Source organism: Melanotaenia boesemani, chromosome 2 (genome assembly GCF_017639745.1).
Source record: "Melanotaenia boesemani isolate fMelBoe1 chromosome 2, fMelBoe1.pri, whole genome shotgun sequence".
NCBI classification, from domain to species: Eukaryota; Metazoa; Chordata; class Actinopteri; order Atheriniformes; family Melanotaeniidae; genus Melanotaenia; species Melanotaenia boesemani.
This window is the reverse complement of record NC_055683.1, coordinates 38,865,996-38,887,046: the sequence shown is the minus strand read 5'-3', so window position 1 is coordinate 38,887,046 and position 21,051 is coordinate 38,865,996. Positions and strand designations below refer to the sequence as shown.

At 49.9% G+C, this 21,051-nt stretch overlaps 1 protein-coding gene across 1 annotated transcript; it reads left to right on the top strand.

The window, feature by feature from the left end:
• On the top strand, positions 1–18,600 carry LOC121651741 (ribonuclease inhibitor-like; the record flags this gene model as incomplete). The annotated part of the gene is made up of 2 exons (XM_042004149.1): positions 1–89; positions 18,453–18,600. Coding segments are annotated over 2 exons (237 nt in total), but the record flags the coding sequence as incomplete, so codon positions are not given.
• Between the last annotated feature and the right edge of the window lie 2,451 nt (positions 18,601–21,051).

Below are 21,051 nucleotides of genomic sequence, written 5' to 3'. Positions count from 1 at the left end.
GACCTGAGTAACAACGACCTGCAGGACTCAGGAGTGAAGAAGCTGTGTGGTGGACTGAAGAGTCCAGACTGCAAACTGGAAACTCTCAGGTCAGAGTTTAAAATTAATTTTTATTAATGACTAATAGAAATCCTGTGGAAATAACACAGTATTACTTAATTATGTTGAAAACCATCTATACTCTATTTTTTTAAATTTTTTTTAAAGAAAAAAAGCATTTTGTTGGTAAAAAAAAAAATGGCTCATGGTGCCCACTACAGGGTAAAACCAGGTTCTGTTTTTGCTGATGTACAGCTGTACTTGAGCCTCACTTGGTGCTTCTTTACTTCATGAGAAAATTTAAAACCATCCCTTCAGATGAAAATAGGCAGGTCCTTGCTATTCATAGAAAACCATGCCCACCAGTACAAATGAACAGATGTGAACTTATATGGTGAGGATTTGCTAGTTTCAGACGTTTGTTCTTTCACTACTGTGGTCGACAGGTGCAAACGTGTTGCAAATACAGAAACGCGCTGCATAAATGAAAACTGCTAAAAGAAAACACTGCAAATACAGAGAAGTGCTGCATAAACGAGAACAGCTGCAAGAAGAAAATGCTGCAAAGTGCTCCGGGTTTCTAGGGCCCGCGGTGCGTTTTCACCCGAGAGACAGACAACAGTGAGAAGAACAGAACTGGTGGGAAGTTTGAGCAGAGCATGGGGAGAGAAACTACATTACCAAAAGTTTTTACTATGCTTACGTCAATAACTTAAAACAGCTGAACTTTTTCTAATGTTGTACAAGATTGAGGCCAAATGTAATAAATAAATAGATAAAAAATATGTACCTTGATGTAGTTTCAGCGTGTTTGCACCTGTCGGCCACCGTATTTCACAGAGTTTCTGATGAAATATTCCTGCAATGGTACGAATTTGTGCTTTTGAGAGGTGTAAAAGTAACACCGGACTTTATTCCTTACCTGCTGATTCTCATCTGGTGACAGACAGCAGCTCAAATTGTGGCAACGGCAACTTCCAGCAGCTGCAGTGAGTTTCCACAGCTTTCCAGAGCTGCTGCAGCTGCTGACAGGCCTGTGAAACGGCACTTAACGGCTCTGACTGATATGGTTAAGGACCACATTGTTCTTGTGCAGCTGAGGGGAATCTGGAGGGAAAAGTCTTTCACCTCAAATACCGCTCTGTTATAGAGATGCTTTGAAAATCTCGCTTACTCTCCATCTCGCTAGTGGCTGCTGAGCTGCTGTCAGTCATTCAGTCATTTCTGCCTGTGTACCCTGACCCGCCCACTCTCTGCTCCTTGATGACCCCATATCTCACACCCCAACCCTTGCTGTCCATTCGTCCATCCATCCATCCATCCATCCATTTTCTATACTTGAGTTCATTTAAAGGTCACGGTGAAACTGGAGCCTATCTCAGCAATTAACAGGTGAGAGGCAGGGTACACGCTGTACAGGTCCCAAGTCCAGCACAGGGCCAAGACAGAGAGGCAAACGACCACTCATTCCTATAGTAATTAATTAATCTAACATGCATATCTTTGGATGGTGGGAGGCAGCTGGAGTACCCAGAGAGAACCCATGCATAAACATGATAACACTGCAAAGAAAGGCCACTGTTTGAACCTTACACTAGTCGAGGCTCGAACCAGCGGTATTAACCACCACACTTAACTCTTGCAGTTTCAGCAATTTTTCAAAATTTGGCAGTGATTGGAGTTATACAAAAAGTAGGGGGGTGTAGTTACACTTTACCGACTAATAGAAAACCTGTGGAAGGTTTTAGTATGGTTGTCTCTGATTTAGGCCTCTTACACCACATGAACTTACCAGAACCAGTAACCAGTCCCACATCCTGAACCTCTTAGAATGTTTAAAGTCTTGGTTCAAGTTCTGTAATAAGTTTAAGGTGTTTTACAAACAGAACATTTTACATTCACTTCCCTCAAGCTCCCAGGACTCTGGTAGAGGACTCAAGATGTAGATAGAATAGAACAGAAAAACTTTATTGTCATTGTTCATTATACAACGAAATTGAGTGCAGTCCTCCTCGGTGCATGTGTAAATAAATAAATAAATAAAATAAAATAAAATAAAATAAATAAATCCATCCATCCATCCATTTTCTTCCGCTTATCCGGAGTTGGGTTGCGGGGGCAGCTGCCTAAGCAGGGAAACCCTGACTTCCCTCTCCCCGGCCACATTCACCAGCTCATCCGGAGGGATCCCGAGGCGTTCCTAGGCCAGCCGAGAGATGTAGTCCGTCCAGCGTGTCCTGGGTCTGCCCGGAACACCTCACCAGGAAGACGTCCAGGAGGCATCCTAACCAGATGCCCGAGCCACCTCATCTGGCTCCTCTCGATGTGGAGGAGCAGCGGCTCTACTCTGAGCCCCTACCGGATCACCGAGCTTCTCACCCTATCTCTAAGGGAGAGACCGGCCACCCTACAGAGAAAACTCATTTCGGCCGCTTGTATTCGCGATCTCGTTCTTTTGGTCATTACCCACAGCTTGTGACCATAGGTGAGGGTAGGAACGTAGATCGACCGGTAAATCGAGAGCTTTGCCTTTTGGCTCAGCTCCCTCTTCACCACGACAGACCGATGCAGAGTCTGCATCACTGCGGACGCTGCACCGATCCGCCTGTTGATCCCCCTCCATCCTTCCCTCACTCGTGAACAAGACCCCGAGATACGTGAACTCCTCCAGTTGGGGCAGGACCCTATCGCAGACCTGGAGAGAGCACTCCACCCTTTTCCGGCTGAGGACCATGGTCTCGGACTTGGAGGTGCTGATTCTCATCCCAGCTGCTTCACACTCGGCTGCGAATCGCTCCAGTGAGAGCTGAAGATCGCGGTCCGATGAAGCCAACAAAACCATGTCATCCGCAAAGAGCATAGACCCAATCCTGAGGCCACCAAACCGGATCCCCTCAACACCTCGGCTGCGCCTAGAAATTCTGTCCATAAAGGTTATGAACAGAATCGGTTACAGAGGACAGCCTTGGCGGAGTCCAACCCGCACTGGAAACGATTCTGATTTACTGCTGGCAATGCGGACCAAGCTCTGACACCGGTCGTACAGGGACCGGACAGCTCATACAAGCGAGTCCGGCACTCCATACTCCTGGAGTACCCCCCACAGGAGTCCCCGGGGAACATGGTCGAATGCCTTCTCCAAATCCACAAAACACATGTAGATTGGTTGGGCAAACTCACATGCCCCCCTCAAAGACCCCAAAGAGGGTGTAGAGCTGGTCCACTGTTCCAAGACGGGGACAAAAACCACACTGCTCCTCCTCAATTCGAGGTTCGACTATCCGACAGACCCTCCTCTCCAGCACCCCTGAATAGACCTTACCGGGGAGGCTGAGGAGTGTGATCCTCCTGTAGTTGGAGCACACCCTCCGGTCTCCCTTTTTGAAGAGGGGGACCACCACCCCAGTCTGCCAGTCCAGGGGGACTGTCCCCGATGTCCACTCGATGCTGCAGAGGCGTGTCAACCAAGACAGGCCTACAGCATCCAGAGCCTTAAGGAACTCTGGGCGGACCTCATCCACCCCCGGGACCCTGCCACCAAGGAGCATTTTAACCACCTCATCGACCTCAGCCCCAGAGATAGGCGAGCCAGCACCAGCTACCCCAGACTCTGCTTCCTCATCAGAAGACGTGTTGGTGGTATTGAGAAGGTCTTCGAAGTATTCCCTCCACCGCCTCACAACGTCTTGAGTTGAGGTCAGCAGCCCCCCATCCCCACTGTACACAGTGTTGAAGGAGCACTGCTTTCCCCTCCTGAGCCGCCGGATGGTGGACCAGAATCTCCTCGAAGCCATCCGGAAGTCATTCTCCATGGCCTCTCCAAACTCCTCCCATGCCCGACCTTATAAATAAATAAATCACTGAGATAAAAGTGCAAAGTTAAACACATACACACAGACACACACATCCATACATCCAACTAATTCATTCATGGCTCCCTAATATTGCACAGCAACGTTGAATGTTGCATTAAAAAGGCACTCAAATTATGGCAGCAGGTTCCCTGTCCACGAACTGGAATTTCTGTACACGAACTGGAATTTTAGGCCCGGACCACCGGGAAGGGTCCCAATAGGTGGGGGGGGGGGGGGGTCCCCTGTCCACGAACTGGAATTTCTGTACACGAACTGGAATTTTAGCCCTGGACACTCTGTGTTGGACGTGGGAGGGCCCCGTGTCCACGAACTGGAATTTCTGTACACCAACTGGAATTTTGTCCAAAAAAGCTCCGATCAGGCCGCCCTTCGCAGGGTGCTTCCCGCGGACCCCCGAGAGCGCCCCCTAGCGACGGCAGCTCGATCCGAGCAACTTTTGCCCAAAAGCGGTCCGGGGTCCGGTTTGACGTTTGATTCGCGTTTAGGGCACCCCCCCGACGCCGCCTACCAAACGCCGGGCCCCCCGGACCCCCCGGGGCCGAGATATTAAAGCGTGTCCGCAAAGGCGCAAAACGCGGTCCGTCTGGTGTCCCGAGTCCCACACGACGTCCCCTGGCGATCTGGGACGGATCGGACCCTCGGGGTCCGAAATACGAGGGGTCAAATATCTTCAAAAATGCCCCCAAAGCAAGATTCACAGCATTTTCCAATGCTTAATTGATTTGACCTGTGACCTACATACAAATTAAGGCCATAACTTTTTGGTTCTGGGTCCCATCGGGGTCAGACCGGACAGGGGTCATCGGGGGGACGTGCCGAGCGGGCCGCCGTTGCCGCGGCGACGCTAGCACGCTCGGAAAAGGAAGTAGCCTCGGGGAGGGTTTGGGGCCCCCAGCTCTGGGATTCTGACAGGGGACTTGGAGAAAGGGCCAGCGGTCCAAATTTGGTGAAAATTGCACAAAATTTGTCCAAAAAAACCAGCGTCCACGTCCAATGCATTTCCCATTGACGGTACCCTACCGACAACACCCATTCATTATTATAGACACGTGGACGGCCTCCCGCGGGCACGCCGTGCGTCGCAGCGGCCCGGGGACGCCTGGAACTCGTGCGGGGCGGCCCCCCGAACAACATATCGCGCCCGCATCGCAGCGCGACGCGCCGAAAAATTTTGCCCCCCCTTTCAAAAACTTTCCAAAAAATCCTCTCAGACTCTTAGAGCGGAAGAAGCCCTGAGGTTTTTTGGGGTGAAAAGGGGGGGGAAATTTTTTCGGGGGCGCTATGCGCCCCGAAACTTTCAGGAATTGTAGAGGAGGCCCAGGCGCACGCCCACGCCGAATCTGGGGCCTCTCGGACCCTCGGGGGCTGCGCAGGACCCCCGAAAGCGCTCCATGAAAACCCCATAGACGACTACGGTCGCTTCTGCGTCGGGGTACCACGCGGCCCCCGAACGGGCTACAGACACCAAACTCGCATCAGTCCTAACTGAGGTCGAGCTCTACCGGGGCCAAGTGGAACGGTGGCGATAGGTTATTCCTGTGCGAAAAGCCACCCCGTTTTATACTCCCGGACCCGGCCTCCATGTTAAACTGTGGGTCAGAGAGGTCGAGCTCCCTTTTGGGGCCGTACGCGGCCCGGGAAGGGGCTAGAGACCCCAAACTCGGGTCGGTGCAAACTGAGGTCACGCCCTACGAGGGTGCGTTGGGAGGGTAGCGCCAAATCGTTCCTGCGCCGAACGCCAGCCCGTTTCTCACTGCAGAAAAATGGCCTCCGTAGGCCTCCATGTTACAGTATGGGAGGAAACACACATCTAAATATCTCGGCCTGGGAAGGGTCTGGAGACCCCAAACTCGGGTCAGTAATCCCCAAGGACATGCTCTACAAGGGTGCGTTGGGAGGGTGACGCCAAATCGTTCCTGTGCCGAAGGCCAGCCCGTTTCTCACTGCAGAAAACAGGCCTCCATGTTAAAGTATGGGGGAAACACACATCTAAATATCTGGGCCCGGGAAGGGTCTGGAGACCCCAAACTCGGGTCAGTAATCCCTAAGGACATGCCCTACAAGGGTGCGTTGGGAGGGTGAAGCTAACTCGTTCGTGCGCCGAACGCCAGCACTGCAGAAAACAGGCCTCCATGTTAAAGTATGGGGGAAACACACATCTAAATATCTGGGCCCGGGAAGGGTCTGGAGACCCCAAACTCGGGTCAGTAATCCCTAAGGACATGCCCTACAAGGGTGCGTTGGGAGGGTGAAGCTAACTCGTTCGTGCGCCGAACGCCAGCACTGCAGAAAACAGGCCTCCATAGGCCTCCATGTTAAAGTATGGGAGGAAACACACATCTAAATATCTGGGCCCGGGAAGGGTCTGGAGACCCCAAACTCGGGTCACTAATCCCTAAGGACATGCCCTACGAGGGTGCGTTGGGAGGGTGAAGCTAACTCGTGCGTGCGCGATGCGCCAGGCTTCCACACGCATGTAAACAACATGGCCGCCAATGGAAACTGACCTCAAAGTGTTTCAAGTTTTAAAACACCCACGTGTTCCCAAGGCCCCCAGGAACCCCTCATTGAAATCCCAGGTCTCTAGCATTAAAAATGACCGAGCTAGGCCAGTTTGAAAATGTGCGTCCACGACTAATACCTTGACATTGGGGCTCAGGTGGAGTTCGTGGACGCAGGCTGTAACTTAGTCATACTATGTCCTAGAGGCCTGAAACTTGGTAGGCTGACTCAGAAGGGCCCCCTGAGTGTGTGTTATCAATATCACATCGATATCTCTAAAAATGACAGAGTTACAGCCTCTGTCCACGTCTAATACTTTGCATTCGATTTCAGGTGGGGTTCGTGGACACGGGCTCTAACTTGGTCAAACATGAAGATATCGGGCTGAAACTCATACCACACACTCAGTGGACTCCCCTGAGTCCACCCAGCGAGTTTCAGCCTCCTGGGACCATGTTTGACCGAGTTACAGCCCGTGTCCACGACCTGGAATTGGACATTGGGTTACAGTTCCAGGTCGTGGACACGGGCTATAACTCGGTCAAACATGGAGATATCGGGCTGAAACTGATACCACACACTCAGGGGACTCCCCTGAGTCCACCTAGCGAGTTTCAGCCTCCTCGGACCATGTTTGACCCAGTTACAGCCCGTGTCCACGTCCTGGAACCGGGACCCAATGTTCAGTTCCAGGACGTGGACACGGGCTATAACTCGGTCATTTCTTACGATATCGTGCTGAAACTGATACCACACACTCAGGGGACTCCCCTGAGTCCACCTAGCGAGTTTCAGCCTCCTGGGACCATGTTTGACCAAGTTACAGCCTCTGTCCACGTCTAATACTTTGCATTATAAGTCAGGTGGGGTTCGTGGACGCAGGCTGTAACTTGGTCATCTTTTAAGATATCGGGCTGAAACTCATACCACACACTCAGTGGACTCCCCTGAGTCCACCTAGTGAGTTTCAGCCTCCTGGGACCTTGTTTGACCAAGTTACAGCCTCTGTCCACGAACCGCACCTGACTTATAATGGAAAGTATTAGACGTGGACAGAGGCTGTAACTTGGTCATACTTGGTCCTAGAGGGCTGAAACTTGGTAGGCTGACTCAGACTAGGTCCCTGAGTCTGTGATATCATTCCCAGATCGATATCTCTAAAAATGACCGAGTTACAGCCTCTGTCCACGAACTGCACCTGACTTATAATGGAAAGTATTAGACGTGGACAGAGGCTGTAACTTGGTCATACTTGGTCCTAGAGGGCTGAAACTTGGTAGGCTGACTCAGAAGGGCCCCCTGAGTGTGTGTTATCAATATCACATCAATATCTCTAAAAATGACCGAGTTATAGCCTCTGTCCACGTCTAATACTTTGCATTCGATTTCAGGTGGGGTTCGTGGACACGGGCTATAACTTGGTCAAACATGGAGATATCGGGCTGAAACTCATACCACACACTCAGGGGACTCCCCTGAGTCCACCTAGTGAGTTTCAGCCTCCTGGGACCTTGTTTGACCAAGTTACAGCCTCTGTCCACGAACTGCACCTGACTTACAATGGAAAGTATTAGACGTGGACGCAGGCTCTAACTTGGTCATACTTTGTCCTAGAGGCCTGAAACTCGCAGGGTTGTCTCAGATGAGCCCCCTGAGTGTGTGATATCAATATCAGGTCGATCTGTCCAGAAATGACCAAGTTACAGCTTCTGTCCACGTCTAAAACTTTCCATTGTATGGTCAGGTGGGGTTCGTGGACACGGGCTGTAACTCGGTCATCTTTTAAGATATCGGGCTGAAACTCATACCACACACTCAGGGGACTCCCCTGAGTCCACCCAGCGAGTTTCAGCCCCCTGAGACCATGTTTGACCGAGTTACAGCCCGTGTCCACGACCTGGAATTGGACATTGTGTTACAGTTCCAGGACGTGGACACGGGCTGTAACTCGGTCAAACATGGAGATATCGGGCTGAAACTGATACCACACACTCAGGGGACTCCCCTGAGTCCACCTAGTGAGTTTCAGCCTCCTGGGACCTTGTTTGACCAAGTTACAGCCCGTGTCCACGAACCTCACCTGACTTATAATGGAAAGTATTAGACGTGGACGCAGGCTGTAACTTGGTCATACTTGGTCCTAGAGACCTGAAACTGGTAGGCTGACTCAGTTGAGCCCCCTGAGTGTGTGATATCATTCCCAGATCGATATCTCTAAAAATGACCGAGTTACAGCCTCTGTCCACGAACCTCACCTGACTTATAATGGAAAGTATTAGACGTGGACGAAGGCTGTAACTTGGTCATACTTTGTCCTAGAAACCTGAAACTTGGTAGGCTGACTCAGAAGGGCCCCCTGAGTGTGTGATATCATTCCCAGATTGATATCTCTAAAAATGACCAAGTTACAGCTTCTGTCCACGTCTAATACTTTGTATTGTATGGTCAAGTGGGGTTCGTGGACGCAGGCTGTATCTTAGTCATACTATGTCCTAGAGGCCTGAAACTTGGTAGGCTGACTCAGACTAGGTCCCTGAGTGTGTGTTATCAATATCACATCGATATCTCTAAAAATGACCGAGTTACAGCTTCTGTCCACGTCCTGGAACTGCACATTGGGTTGCAGTTCCAGCTCGTGGACGCAGGCTGTAACTTGGTCATACTTTGTCCTAGAGGCCTGAAACTCGCAGGGTTGTCTCAGATGAGCCCCCTGAGTGTGTGATATCAATATCAGGTCGATCTGTCCAAAAATGACCAAGTTACAGCTTCTGTCCACGTCTAATACTTTCCATTGTATGGTCAGGTGGGGTTCGTGGACGCAGGCTCTAACTTGGTCAAACATGAAGATATCGCGCTGAAACTCATACCACACACTCAGTGGACTCCCCTGAGTCCACCTAGTGAGTTTCAGCCTCCTGGGACCTTGTTTGACCAAGTTACAGCCTCTGTCCACGTCTAATACTTTGCATTCGATTTCAGGTGGGGTTCGTGGACGCAGGCTGTAACTTAGTCATACTTTGTCCTAGAGGGCTGAAACTTGATAGGCTGACTCAGACAAGGTCCCTGAGTGTGTGTTATCAATATCACATCGATATCTCTAAAAATGACCAAGTTACAGCCTCTGTCCACGAACTGCACCTGACTTATAATGGAAAGTATTAGACGTGGACGCAGGCTGTAACTTGGTCATTTATGAAGATATCGGGCTGAAACTCACACCACACACTCAGGGGACGTACATGAGCCCCCCCAGCGAGTTTCAGCCTCCTGGGACCATAAATCACCAAGTTACAGCCCGTGTCCACGTCCTGGAACCGGGACCCAATGTCCAATTCCAGGATGTGGACACGGGCTATAACTCGGTCATTTCTTAAGATATCCTGCTGAAACTGATACCACACACTCAGTGGACTCCCCCGAGTCCACCTAGCGAGTTTCAGCCCACCAGGACCACGTTGGACCCAGTTACAGCCCGTGTCCACCACCTGGAACCGGGACCCAATGTCCAGTTCCAGGTGGTGGACGCGGGCTGTAACTTGGTCATACTTGGTCCTAGATTGCTGAAACTTGATAGGCTAGCTCAGAAGGGCCCCCTGAGTGTGTGTTATCAATATCACATCGCTATCTCTAAAAATGACTTAGTTACAGCCTCTGTCCACAAACCTCACCTGACGGCCCCATAATAAATTCCTACTCATGTACAAGAGGCCATAACTTCCCCAAATCTTAACCAAAATGGATGAAAATTAATATTTGGGGTCCTTGAACTATTCCCAACAGGTGTGTGAAGTTTGGTGAGGATCAGACCAGCAGAAAAAGATCGTTAAATGCACTTTGGAACTTGTCTTTATTTAAACATGGTGTCCGTCACGTTTGAGCTCAGAACTGGACTTATACTGGACAGAAATGGATGAAACTCCAGATTTATGTTCCCAAACCCCCCGTGCTTGTGTGACACTGATTTCAGCTCGATCCGTGGAGATATGAGCGGGTTCTGGCCGCGTGTCCGTCGCGGACTTCCCCCGGTGCTTTTCTCCAATTTGGTGGACGGGACCGGGCTGAGAAGTATAACACATGTCCCCAAATGTCCCAAAAGTAGACCCTGCGATTCTCAGCTCGATCCGTGCAGAAATGCCTGCGCTGTGGCCTCTGAAGCGGGCCCGGACGTTCCTAAGCCTTCTACCCGCTGCACAGTGCTCTGATGCCGGCCAGCGTCTTCCGCTGGTCCCCGGTCGACCAAGTCGGGCTAATAACGGAAAAACCGCCAGTCAGAAAATTCTGAAAAAATTTACACATGTTCCCCAACATCCAACGAGTCTGTCACACCGATTCCAGCTCGATCCGTGCAGAAATGCCTGCGCTGTGGCCTCCGGACGCGGCCCCGACGTTACTCAGCCTTCTACACCCAGCTCAGCGCTGCCGTTCCGGGCTGCGTTTTCCGCTGGTCCCCGGTCTAACAACTCGGGCTAATAACGGAAAAACCGCTGGCCAGAAAATTGTGAAAAAATTCACAGATCTTTCCCAACATCCAAAGAGTCTGTCACACCGATTTCAGCTCGATCCGTGCAGAAATGCCTGCGCTGTGGTCTCTGAAGCGGGCCCGACGTTCCGAAGCCTTCTACCCGCTGCACAGTGCTCTGATGCCGGCCAGCGTTTTCTGCTGGTCCCCGGTCTAACAACTGGGGCTTGTAACGGCAAAACCGCTGGCCAGAAAATTATGAAAAAATTCACAGATCTTTCCCAACATCCAAAGAGTCTGTCACACCGATTTCAGCTCGATCCGTTCGGAAATGCCTGCGCTGTGGCCTCCGGACGCGGTCCCGACGTTACTCAGCCTTCTACACGCTGCAGAGCGCTACTATCCCGGGCAGCGTCTTCCGCTGGTCCCCGGTCTAACAACTGGGGCTTGTAACGGCAAAACCTCTGGCCAGAAAATTATGAAAAAATTCACAGATCTTTCCCAACATCCAAAGAGTCTGTCACACCGATTTCATACCGATCTGTCCAGAAATGACCGAGTAACAGCCTCTGTCCACGAACCGCAACTGACGGCCCCATAATAAATTCCTACTCGTGTACAAGAGGCCATAACTTCCCCAAATATGCTCCGAAATGGATGGGAATTCATATTTAAGGTCCTTGTTGAAGGCCAAACAAGTGCTCCAAGTTTGAAACAAATCGGACAAAGTACAGTCCAGTTATGACACTTTGAAACAGGTGTACACGTCTGATACTTGCCATTCAAACTCAGGTCGAGTTCAAGGACACGATTATAACTCGGCCGTACGTGCACGTAGAAAGCTGAAACTCCAGATTCAGACTCCTGGAGGTCCACTCACACGGCCACACTGATTTCATACCGATCTGTCCAGAAATGACCGAGTTATAGCCGCTGTCCACGAAGTCGACCTGGCTTTTTAATGTCAAGTCTCACCCGTGTACAAGAGGTCATAACTTCCCCAAATATGCTCCAAAATGGATGGGAATTCATATTTAAGGTCCTTGTTGAAGGCCAAACAAGTGCTCCAAGTTTGAAACAAATCGGACAAAGTACAGTCCGGTTATGACACTTTGAAACAGGTGTACACGTCTGATACTTGCCATTCAAACTCAGGTCGAGTTCAAGGACACGATTATAACTCGGCCGTACGTGCACGTAGAAAGCTGAAACTCCAGATTCAGACTCCTGGAGGTCCACTCACACGGCCACACTGATTTCATACCGATCTGTCCAGAAATGACCGAGTTATAGCCGCTGTCCACGAAGTCGACCTGGCGTTTTAATGTCAAGTCTCACCCGTGTACAAGAGGTCATAACTTCCCCAAATATGCTCCGAAATGGATGGGAATTAATATTTGGGGTCCTTGAACTATTCCAAACAGGTGTGTGAAGTTTGGTGAGGATCAGACCTGTAGAAAAAGATCGTTAAATGCACTTTGGAGATGACTTTGACGCAAGATGGCGGCCGTCACGTTGGAGCAAATAAATAAATTTCTCCCGGACAGAAATGGATGAAACTCCAGATATGTGTTCAGCATCCCCCCGTGCTTGTGTGACTTTAATTTCAGATCGATCCGTTCACATATGTCCACCGTATGTCCAACAGAAACTGGTGTCCACGGCTGAGACTTTTCAATGGCAGCCTTAGGTCCACTTCGTGTACACGGACCTAGCGTAGTCCTACGGTCACGTAGAAAGCTGAAACTCCACACACGGGGTCCAGGAGGTCCAGTCACACGGCCACACTGATTTCAGACCAATCTGTCCAGAAATGAGCTCGCCATAGCCCCTTTCCTTCCGTCAATGTCTCGGAACGGCCGAACTTTTCAAGATGGCCGCCGAGAGGTTTTCGGACCATTACTGGCGAACGCCTTGCTCTAGGGAGCTGAAAATCACAGGGCAGGTCCGGCGAGATCCCCCGCACGTGTCCTGCGAGTTTCGGCCCGATCGGTTCCGAAACGGCCCCGCCAGAGGCCGCTGTCCGCGGCTCGGTACGTCCGGCCCATGTTCAGGTATAGGACCGAGGACACGGTACTTAAAAGCTCGGTTCTAAGAACGGCGTTGCCCCACAGACACGAAACTCTCCGGACCGGTTCTGACCCGTCCAAAGAACCCGTCCTGTGAATTTCACACACGCCAGTTCAGGGGAAACCCACTTTCCGGGCTGAATGGGTGTTGGGAATCCCGCCCTCCGGTGGACGCAGCGCGCAACTGCGTTTGCGTTCCCCTCTTTGAGGATTTATTTCGGGGTCACCGCCTGGGGGTACGCGCGCCCTGCCTTCCCGTAGCGTAGGGGAGACCCGGACGAACGCGTGGATACCAGGCACGCCGCCGTGCGTCTCCGGGAAAACGGACGAAAACGGCACTTTTTCCCCAGTCAAAGGTATAGGGACGTGGACGGCGTGCCGACCCCGTAGGCGCTAGGGGGGGTGGGATGAGTCCCATAAAATGTTTTCTGCTTTTTTGAGGCAGCGGGAGCTTTTTTAGTTCTTCCAGAGATGGGAGAGGGCAGCCAATGATCTTGTGCTGTGGTGGTCACCTTCTGGAGCGCTTTCCTGTCCGCCGCTGTGCAGCTGGAAAACCAGGCACAGACACAGTATGTTAACACTCTCTCAATGGAGCAGCGGTAGAAGGACACCAGCAGTTTCTCACCCAGGTTGTTCATCTTTAGAAAGTCTGAGAAAGTACATTCTCTGCTGGGGCTTCTTCACCAGAGCAGTGGTGTTAGTGCTCCAGCTCAGGTCCTGCTGGATGGTAACGCCCAGAAATTTGAAGGCAGCCACCCTCTCCACACAGTCCCCGCCGATGTACAGAGGCTGAATGTCCGTTTTCTTCCTCCTGTAATCCACTACCAGTTCCTTGGTCTTGGTGGTGTTTAGGACCAGGTTGTTGTCCCCACACCAGACACAGAGCCGCTCAACCTCGTTCCGATAGGGTGACTCACCCCCCCCCCCGGAGATAAGCCCCACCACAGTGGTGTCATCAGCAAACTTGATGATGGTGTTGCTGGGGTGAATAGAGGTGCAGTCATTGGTGTTGAGGGTGTAGAGCAGGGGGTTCAGCACACAGCCCTGTGGGGAGCCAGTGTTGAGGCTGAGGGCTGTGGACATGTGGACGCCTATTCTAACCCTCTGAGAGCGGCCTGTCAGGAAGTCCAAAATCCAGAGGCAGATGGAATTGGAGAGTCCAAGGGTCTCTAGTTTGGACTTCAGTCTGTGTGGGACCTGAAGTCTACAAAGAGCAGCCTTGCGTTACTCCCTGACTGCTCCAGGTGTGACAGAGCAGTGTGGAGAGTGATAGTGATGGTGTCCTCTGTGGATCTGTTTGCCCTGTATGCAAACTGGTGACTGTCCAGTGTAGGTGGGAGGCAGGAAATAATGTGACTACGTACCAGTTTTTCAAATCACCTCATAATGAGCGGGGTTAGTGCAACTGGTCTGTAGTCATTTAGGCTTCTGATTGTGGACTTTTTGGGCAGAGGGATAATGGTTGAGGACTTCAAGCATGCTGGGACAGTGGACTGGAGTAAGGACTGGTTGAAGATCTTGGTGAAGACCCCTGCCAGCAGGTCCACGCAGTCCTTCAGCACCCGTCCAGCAATGCCATCTGGTCCAGCAGCCTTCATCAGATTCACAGCCCTCAGTGTGTGCCTCACCTCATGTTCCTCCACAGTGAGGGAGAGGCAGCTGAGGGTTGGTGACTGTGGTGCAGCTACCTCCGGTGGCTTCATCTTGAAGCGGGCAAAGAAGAGGTTAAGCTCCTCTGTCAGCGAAGGGCCCCCGTCAACAGCAGTGAGGTTTGGCCTATAGTTGGTGATATGCTGGATCCCTTGCCACCCCTGCCTTGTATTGTTCCTGCTGAAGTTGTCCTCAATCCTCTTCCTGTAGTCCGTCTTAGCCCATCAGATGCCTTTCTTTGGGTTGGCTCTTGCAGCACTGTATAGCTCCATATCACCAGACCTGAAAGCCATATTTCTCTCCCACAGCAGGTGCTGGACCTCTCTGGTCATCCAGGGTTTTTGATTGGGATAGACCCGGATGCATTTGTCCACAGCAACAGTGTCGGTACAGTGTTTGATGTAACCCAGGACTGCTGCTGTGTGCTCCTCCAGGTTCGGGTGGTGAAAAATGTCCCAGTTGGTTCTCTCAAAACAGTCCTGCAGCTGCTGAGAGGCCCCTTCAGGCCAGGTTTTAACAGTCCTTATTGTGGAAGGAGCCTGTTTCCTGAGGGGGTTGTATGCTGGTGCTAGGAGCAGGGGCATGTGGTCTGACTGGCCCAGGTGTGGGAGCTGTATAGCCCTGTAGCCATGTTTTATGTTGGAGTAGACCTTGTCCAGTGTCTCTAGTGGCACATTTCACATGCTGATGGAACTTAGGGAGCACAGTTTTTAATTCAGCATGGTTAAAGGCCCCAGCAGTAATATGCACTGCCTTTCTTGCCAGCTGCTAATGGTGCTATGCAGGAGCCCCAGAGCAGAGTTAGCATTAGCATCTGGTGGAACATACACAGTGATTACCATGACAACAATAAACTCCCTCGGAAGGTAAATGGGTCTGCATTTAACAGTCATGTACTCCAGGTCCGGAGAGCAGTGACTGTCTACAGTCTTAGAGTTAGTGCACCAGCTGTTGTTGACATATATGCACAAACCTCCTCCTTTGCTCTTACCGGAGTCCCTGATCCTGTCGTGGCACTGTACAGTGTGGCCTGCTAGCTCAATGGCTGCGTCCGGTATGGCTGAACGAAGCCAGGTCTCGGTGAAGCTTCTGTTCATCCATTTTGTTGGCAAGGGATCTTACGTTGGCAAGAAAGAAGGTAGGGAGCAGTGGCTTGTTCGGGTTCTTGCGCAACCTCACCAGCACACCTGCCCAACAGCCCCATTTCTGCCTTCTGTCCCTACGCCGCCTTCGCCTCCTCTCCGCAGGAATGGTAATTCACGGAGAGCCCAGGGTCCTGGCTATAGCCACCGGGATGTTGTGGGAGCAGAAAGAGTTGGCTGTAACCGCTTGGCCACTCCGTGACTCTATCTTCAGGAGCTCGTGCCGGCTGTAGATGTAGTCCGCCCAGCAGAATGTACTCCAGACGAGTAACAACACATACACAAACAGCCATACAAAACACCGAAAGGAGAGCACTGAGCCGCTGCATCCATGCGCGCTGCCATCTTCTCCCACAGCCTCCCACCCAGCCAGCTGAGTTTGGGGGAAAAGTTTTTATATACAATGCGCAAAAAATAAAGGGAACACTAAAATAACACATCCTAGATCTGAATGAATGAAATATTCTTATTAAACACTTTGTTCTTTACATAGTTGAATGTATTGACAACAAAATCACACAAAAATTATAAATGGAAATCAAATTTATCAAACCATGGAGGTCTGGATTTTGAGTCACACAACATGGGAAAACACACTACAGGCTGATCCAACTTTGATGTAATGTCCTTAAAACAAAACAAAATGAAATGAGGCTCAGTAGTGTGTGTGGCCTCCACGTGCCCGTATGATCTCCCTACAACGCCTGGGCATGCTCCTGACGAGGTGGCAGATGGTCTCCTGAGGGATCTCCTCCCAAACCTGGACTAAAGCATCCGCCAACTCCTGGACAGTCTGTGGTGCAACGTGGCATTGGTTGATGGAGCGAGACATGATGTTCCAGATGTGCTCAATTGGATTCAGGTCTGGGGAATGGGCGGGCCAGTCCATAGCGTCAATGCTTTCATCTTGCAGGAACTGCTGACACATTCCAGCCACATGAAGTCTAGCATTGTCTTGCATTAGGAGGGAACCCAGGGCCAGCACATGGTCTCACAAGGGATCTGAGGATGTCATCTTGGTACCTAATGGCAGTCAGGCTACCTCTGGTGAGCACATGGAGGGCTGTGTGACCCCCCCCAAAGAAATGCCACCCCACACCATTACTGACCCACTGCCAAACCGGTCATGCTGGAGGACGTTGCAGGCAGCAGAACGTTCTCCATGGCGTCTCCAGACTGTCACGTCTGTCACATGTGCTCAGTGTGAACCTGCTTTCATCTGTGATGGCGCCAGTGGTGAAGTTGCCAATCTTGGTGTTCTCTGGCAAATGCCAAACGTTCTGCATGGTGTTGGGCTGTAAGCACAACCCCCAACTGTGGACGTCAGGCTCTCATGCCACCCCATGGAGTCTGTTTCTGACCGTTTGAGCAGATACATGCACATTTGTGGCCTGCTGGAGGTTATTTTGCAGGGCTCTGGCAGTGCTCCTCCTGTTCCTCCTTGCACAAAGGTGGAGGTAGCGGTCCTGCTGCTGGGTTGTTGCCCTCCTACGGCCTCCTCCACATCTCCTGATGTACTGGCCTGTCTCCTGGTCTGGACATGGTCTGGACATGACACTGACAGACACAGCAAACCTTCTTGCCACAGCTCGCATTGATGTGCCATCCTGGATGAGCTGCACTACCTGAGCCACTTGTGTGGGTTGTAGACTCCGTCTCATGCTACCACTAGAGTGAAAGCACGACCAGCATTCAAAAGTGACCAAAACATCAGCCAGAAAGCAGGAACTGAGGTGTGGTCTGTGGTCACCACCTGCAGAACCCTCCTTTATTGGGGGCGTCTTTATAATTGCCTATAATTTCCACCTGTTGTCTATTCCATTTGCACAACAGCATGTGAAATTAACTGAGGCAGACCAAATTAACGTAGATTCTGCATTTTATTGACAAGAAATGTACTGTCATCAATTAAAAATAAGTCATGAACATTAGTGAAAATGAAACTTTGTAAATCAACACATAAATCATAAACTAACTGGACTTTACATTTTATAAATAGACAAGCAGAAAGCAAACATATGAAGCCTAAACAGTGAAGCAGCAACATGTCTGAATATTGTTTCTGATTACAGCCCCTCTTCGTCTGTAATTGTAATTAATCCAATAAAATATTCATAGAAGCAGATTTTCTTTGGTAATATGGACATACTGTCTGTGGATTTGCGTGTTATTTTGGTTTTATACAGAGAGAAACTGAGCGACACGACGCTAACAGGCTGCACGCTTCCATGGCCATCTAATCATTTGCTGGCAGATGATCACTTTATGGAACAACACGGGCAAGCTGTTCATGGTCACATAATGTGACTTGTGCCTGCCCATGGAAAGATGGGGATTATTTTAACTTTAGAGCTTCTAACTCTAACAATAATGCCCACAATCATTGTTAAAAAATATATAATGGCTTGGCCGAGGTCTGCATGCTGAGTGCTTCTAGTGTTTTAACCAGAATAAGTAGAGTCCGCAGAGCAGCCTCTCTCTAACTCCACCAGGCTGAATGAAGGATTGATGCCTTTAAAAAGATACAAACTCCCCTGAAAACATGATTGGTGGATCTCTGGAGAAACCTGGAAATTTGACATTTGTCAAAAATTCACCCATGAAGTCGTAAACTTGGAACAAATGAGGACATACAGCTAATAACATCTGATGACGTTCAGCTTTAGTTTCACAGCAGTTCTCTCAGAGTTTCTGTCATACGTGTTGTTTTCTGCAGCCTGTCAGGATGTCTGATCACAGAGGAAGGCTGTGCTTCTCTGGCCTCAGCTCTGACCTCCAACCCCTCCCATCTGAGAGAGCTGGACCTGAGATACAACCATCCAGGAGACTCAGGAGTGAAGCTGCTGATGGCTGCACTGAAGGATCCACACAGACTCAGGTATGGAGAGGGTGCTGCAGCCACACAATGTCTGATAGAGGAGGAAGATCTGCAGACATTTTCTCTGTCCTTCACTCAGTCCTGCTTCATGCTGGATATGAGTGTTATATGAACCATCACACATGTAGGAGCCTTTTTCCTTTGCTCACAGCAGATATGTGAGTAGGAGAGTCTCCAAGGAGAACATCTGCAGGAACAACAGTGATAACTGTCTGTTGCTCAGAGTTTCTTCAGTCTGGAAACATCTCTGCAGGTTAAAGGGACATTCTGTCATAGAAACATCTTTTCTGTCCTCTGACCCTGGATCAGACACAGAGATGCTCCAGGAAATGTTAGCTTAGCTTAGCTTAGCACAGATATTTATAAAAGCGTGTGAACAGTCATGTTCTTGTAAAGTTCTCTTTAGAAATCAGTCCATGTGGAAATGTGCACGTGTTGATCAGACCTGTATTCCTACCTCTGTATAGATACATTTAAACACATGATGGATGAAAAGCTTCCCATGAATGATGATGCTCAGTGATTCTCCCACTTACTGGAGGCTCCTGATGCTGAATCACAGCAACAGACCCACAACATGAATTTAGATGAGACACATAGAGCAGGAAGTATTCTGGTCCCTGAAGACTCCTTCCCTCTAGATTCTTTCATTCATGTCGTCTTCTGTTGGTGCCGCTGCTCCGTGCAACGTCACACATGAGTGTCGTTGCAGTTTTTATCAGTTTCCTTCAATTATCTGCACACAGCTGATCACAATGATGGAGACAGTCAGTGGAGCCCCTCCCCCTGATCTGATCTGAAAAGAGGAGTTAGACAGGAAAACACAAGTTCTTTACTTCTTCATGCTCCTGAAGTCTGGCTTAGTGTTTGATGATCTGGACTCATAATGAGGACATGAATGAAAATGACTGAGAGAGTCACTGGATTTCTGTCCAGACTTTGTCACTTTACACTCAATATTAACTCAGCAGTCACATGACTTAAATGTAGGTTGTTTTACCAGAAAATGCAGCGTCATGCTAAAGATTTCAGACCTGCCGGTGGACTGGATTCCTGTGGGACTGAATCAGGAGTCTTCCTGTATCAGTGCTGCTGATCAGTGGTGTAAATAGATGATAAGGACCTACTGGAGCCACTAGGAGGCGGAGTAGAGCCCTACTGTCCCGTAGGAATGGACTGATAACCACTGATAATGCTGCTTCAGTCATGTGATAACGACTGGATGGGGTGCTGGAGGAGGTGATGGAGATGGCAGTGTGTGTGTGTTGTGATGAAGATGATGATGTTACATCAGGTTTCCTGGTTAACGTGAAAGGACTCAGTATGTTCACAGCTGATGTTGAGGAAAGATGAGACAGACTTTCCTGAATCCTGTCACATCCTGTATTTCAGCAGCTGCAGCTCCATGTCTGACCACCAGAGGCAGTCTAACCTCTCCTCTTCACTCAGGACTGCTGCTGATCCCTCTGATTTGTTCCTGCTTTAGAAAGAAATGTGTTTGTGTCCACACAGCAGCAGGATCTGCAGGAATAATGTGAGGGAACAAATCCTCAGTGTGATGATGAAGCAGCTGTTAGTGGTCAGTAGGAAACAAGCCGTCACAGCTCCAAACACACACATCATGGCCTCAAACAGAGTCTCTGACAGTCATTTAGCTTCATGTGCAGGAAAAGAACCACTTTAACATTTCCCAGCTGAGTCACAACAAAGAATCTGAGCCAATCTGCTCTGCAGAGGAGATTATTGTCAGAAGCTGATCAATAAGACTTCAGGGCAGAGAGAAGATGCAGCTCTTGGTTAGATCAGGAGTTTCTGCAGAGTTCTTCATCTGTGAAGAGATGAAAAGGAGAAGATGGTTGAAAGAAGAAACTGGGACTTCCACAAAGCAGTTTTCTTGGTGTGGGTGTGGACCAATCAGCTTCCTGATTCTGCTCCTTCTAGTCTGGAGATGCTCCAATCAGGTGGATGTGTCCAGATGTTGGACTGTTCCTTTCTCAGTGTAGAACAAAGTGTGTATGAGAGCCATGTAATGTCCATGTTAGCATGCTCTGACCCCCTCCTCCTTTCAGGGTGGAGCCTGCTGGAGAACCATGGTTGAGACCAGGAGGTGTGAGGAAGTGTAAGTGTGTTTTTCATTGGATTCATCACATTCAACCATCTTCACACTGTCCCATCACTCATTCATCAGTCAGCATCAAAGTGTCAATAGATCAATAACTGCAGCTGGATTGTGTTTGTTCTCTCCATCAGATTCCTGTCCACTCACCATCCACATGGACACAGTGAACAGAAACCTCAAACTGTCTGACAACAACAGGAAGGTGACACATGTGAAGGAGTTTCAGTCATATCCTGATCATCCAGACAGATTTAACTTGTATCCTCAGCTGTTGTGTGAAAATGTTCTGACTGGTCGCTGCTACTGGGAGGTCGAGTG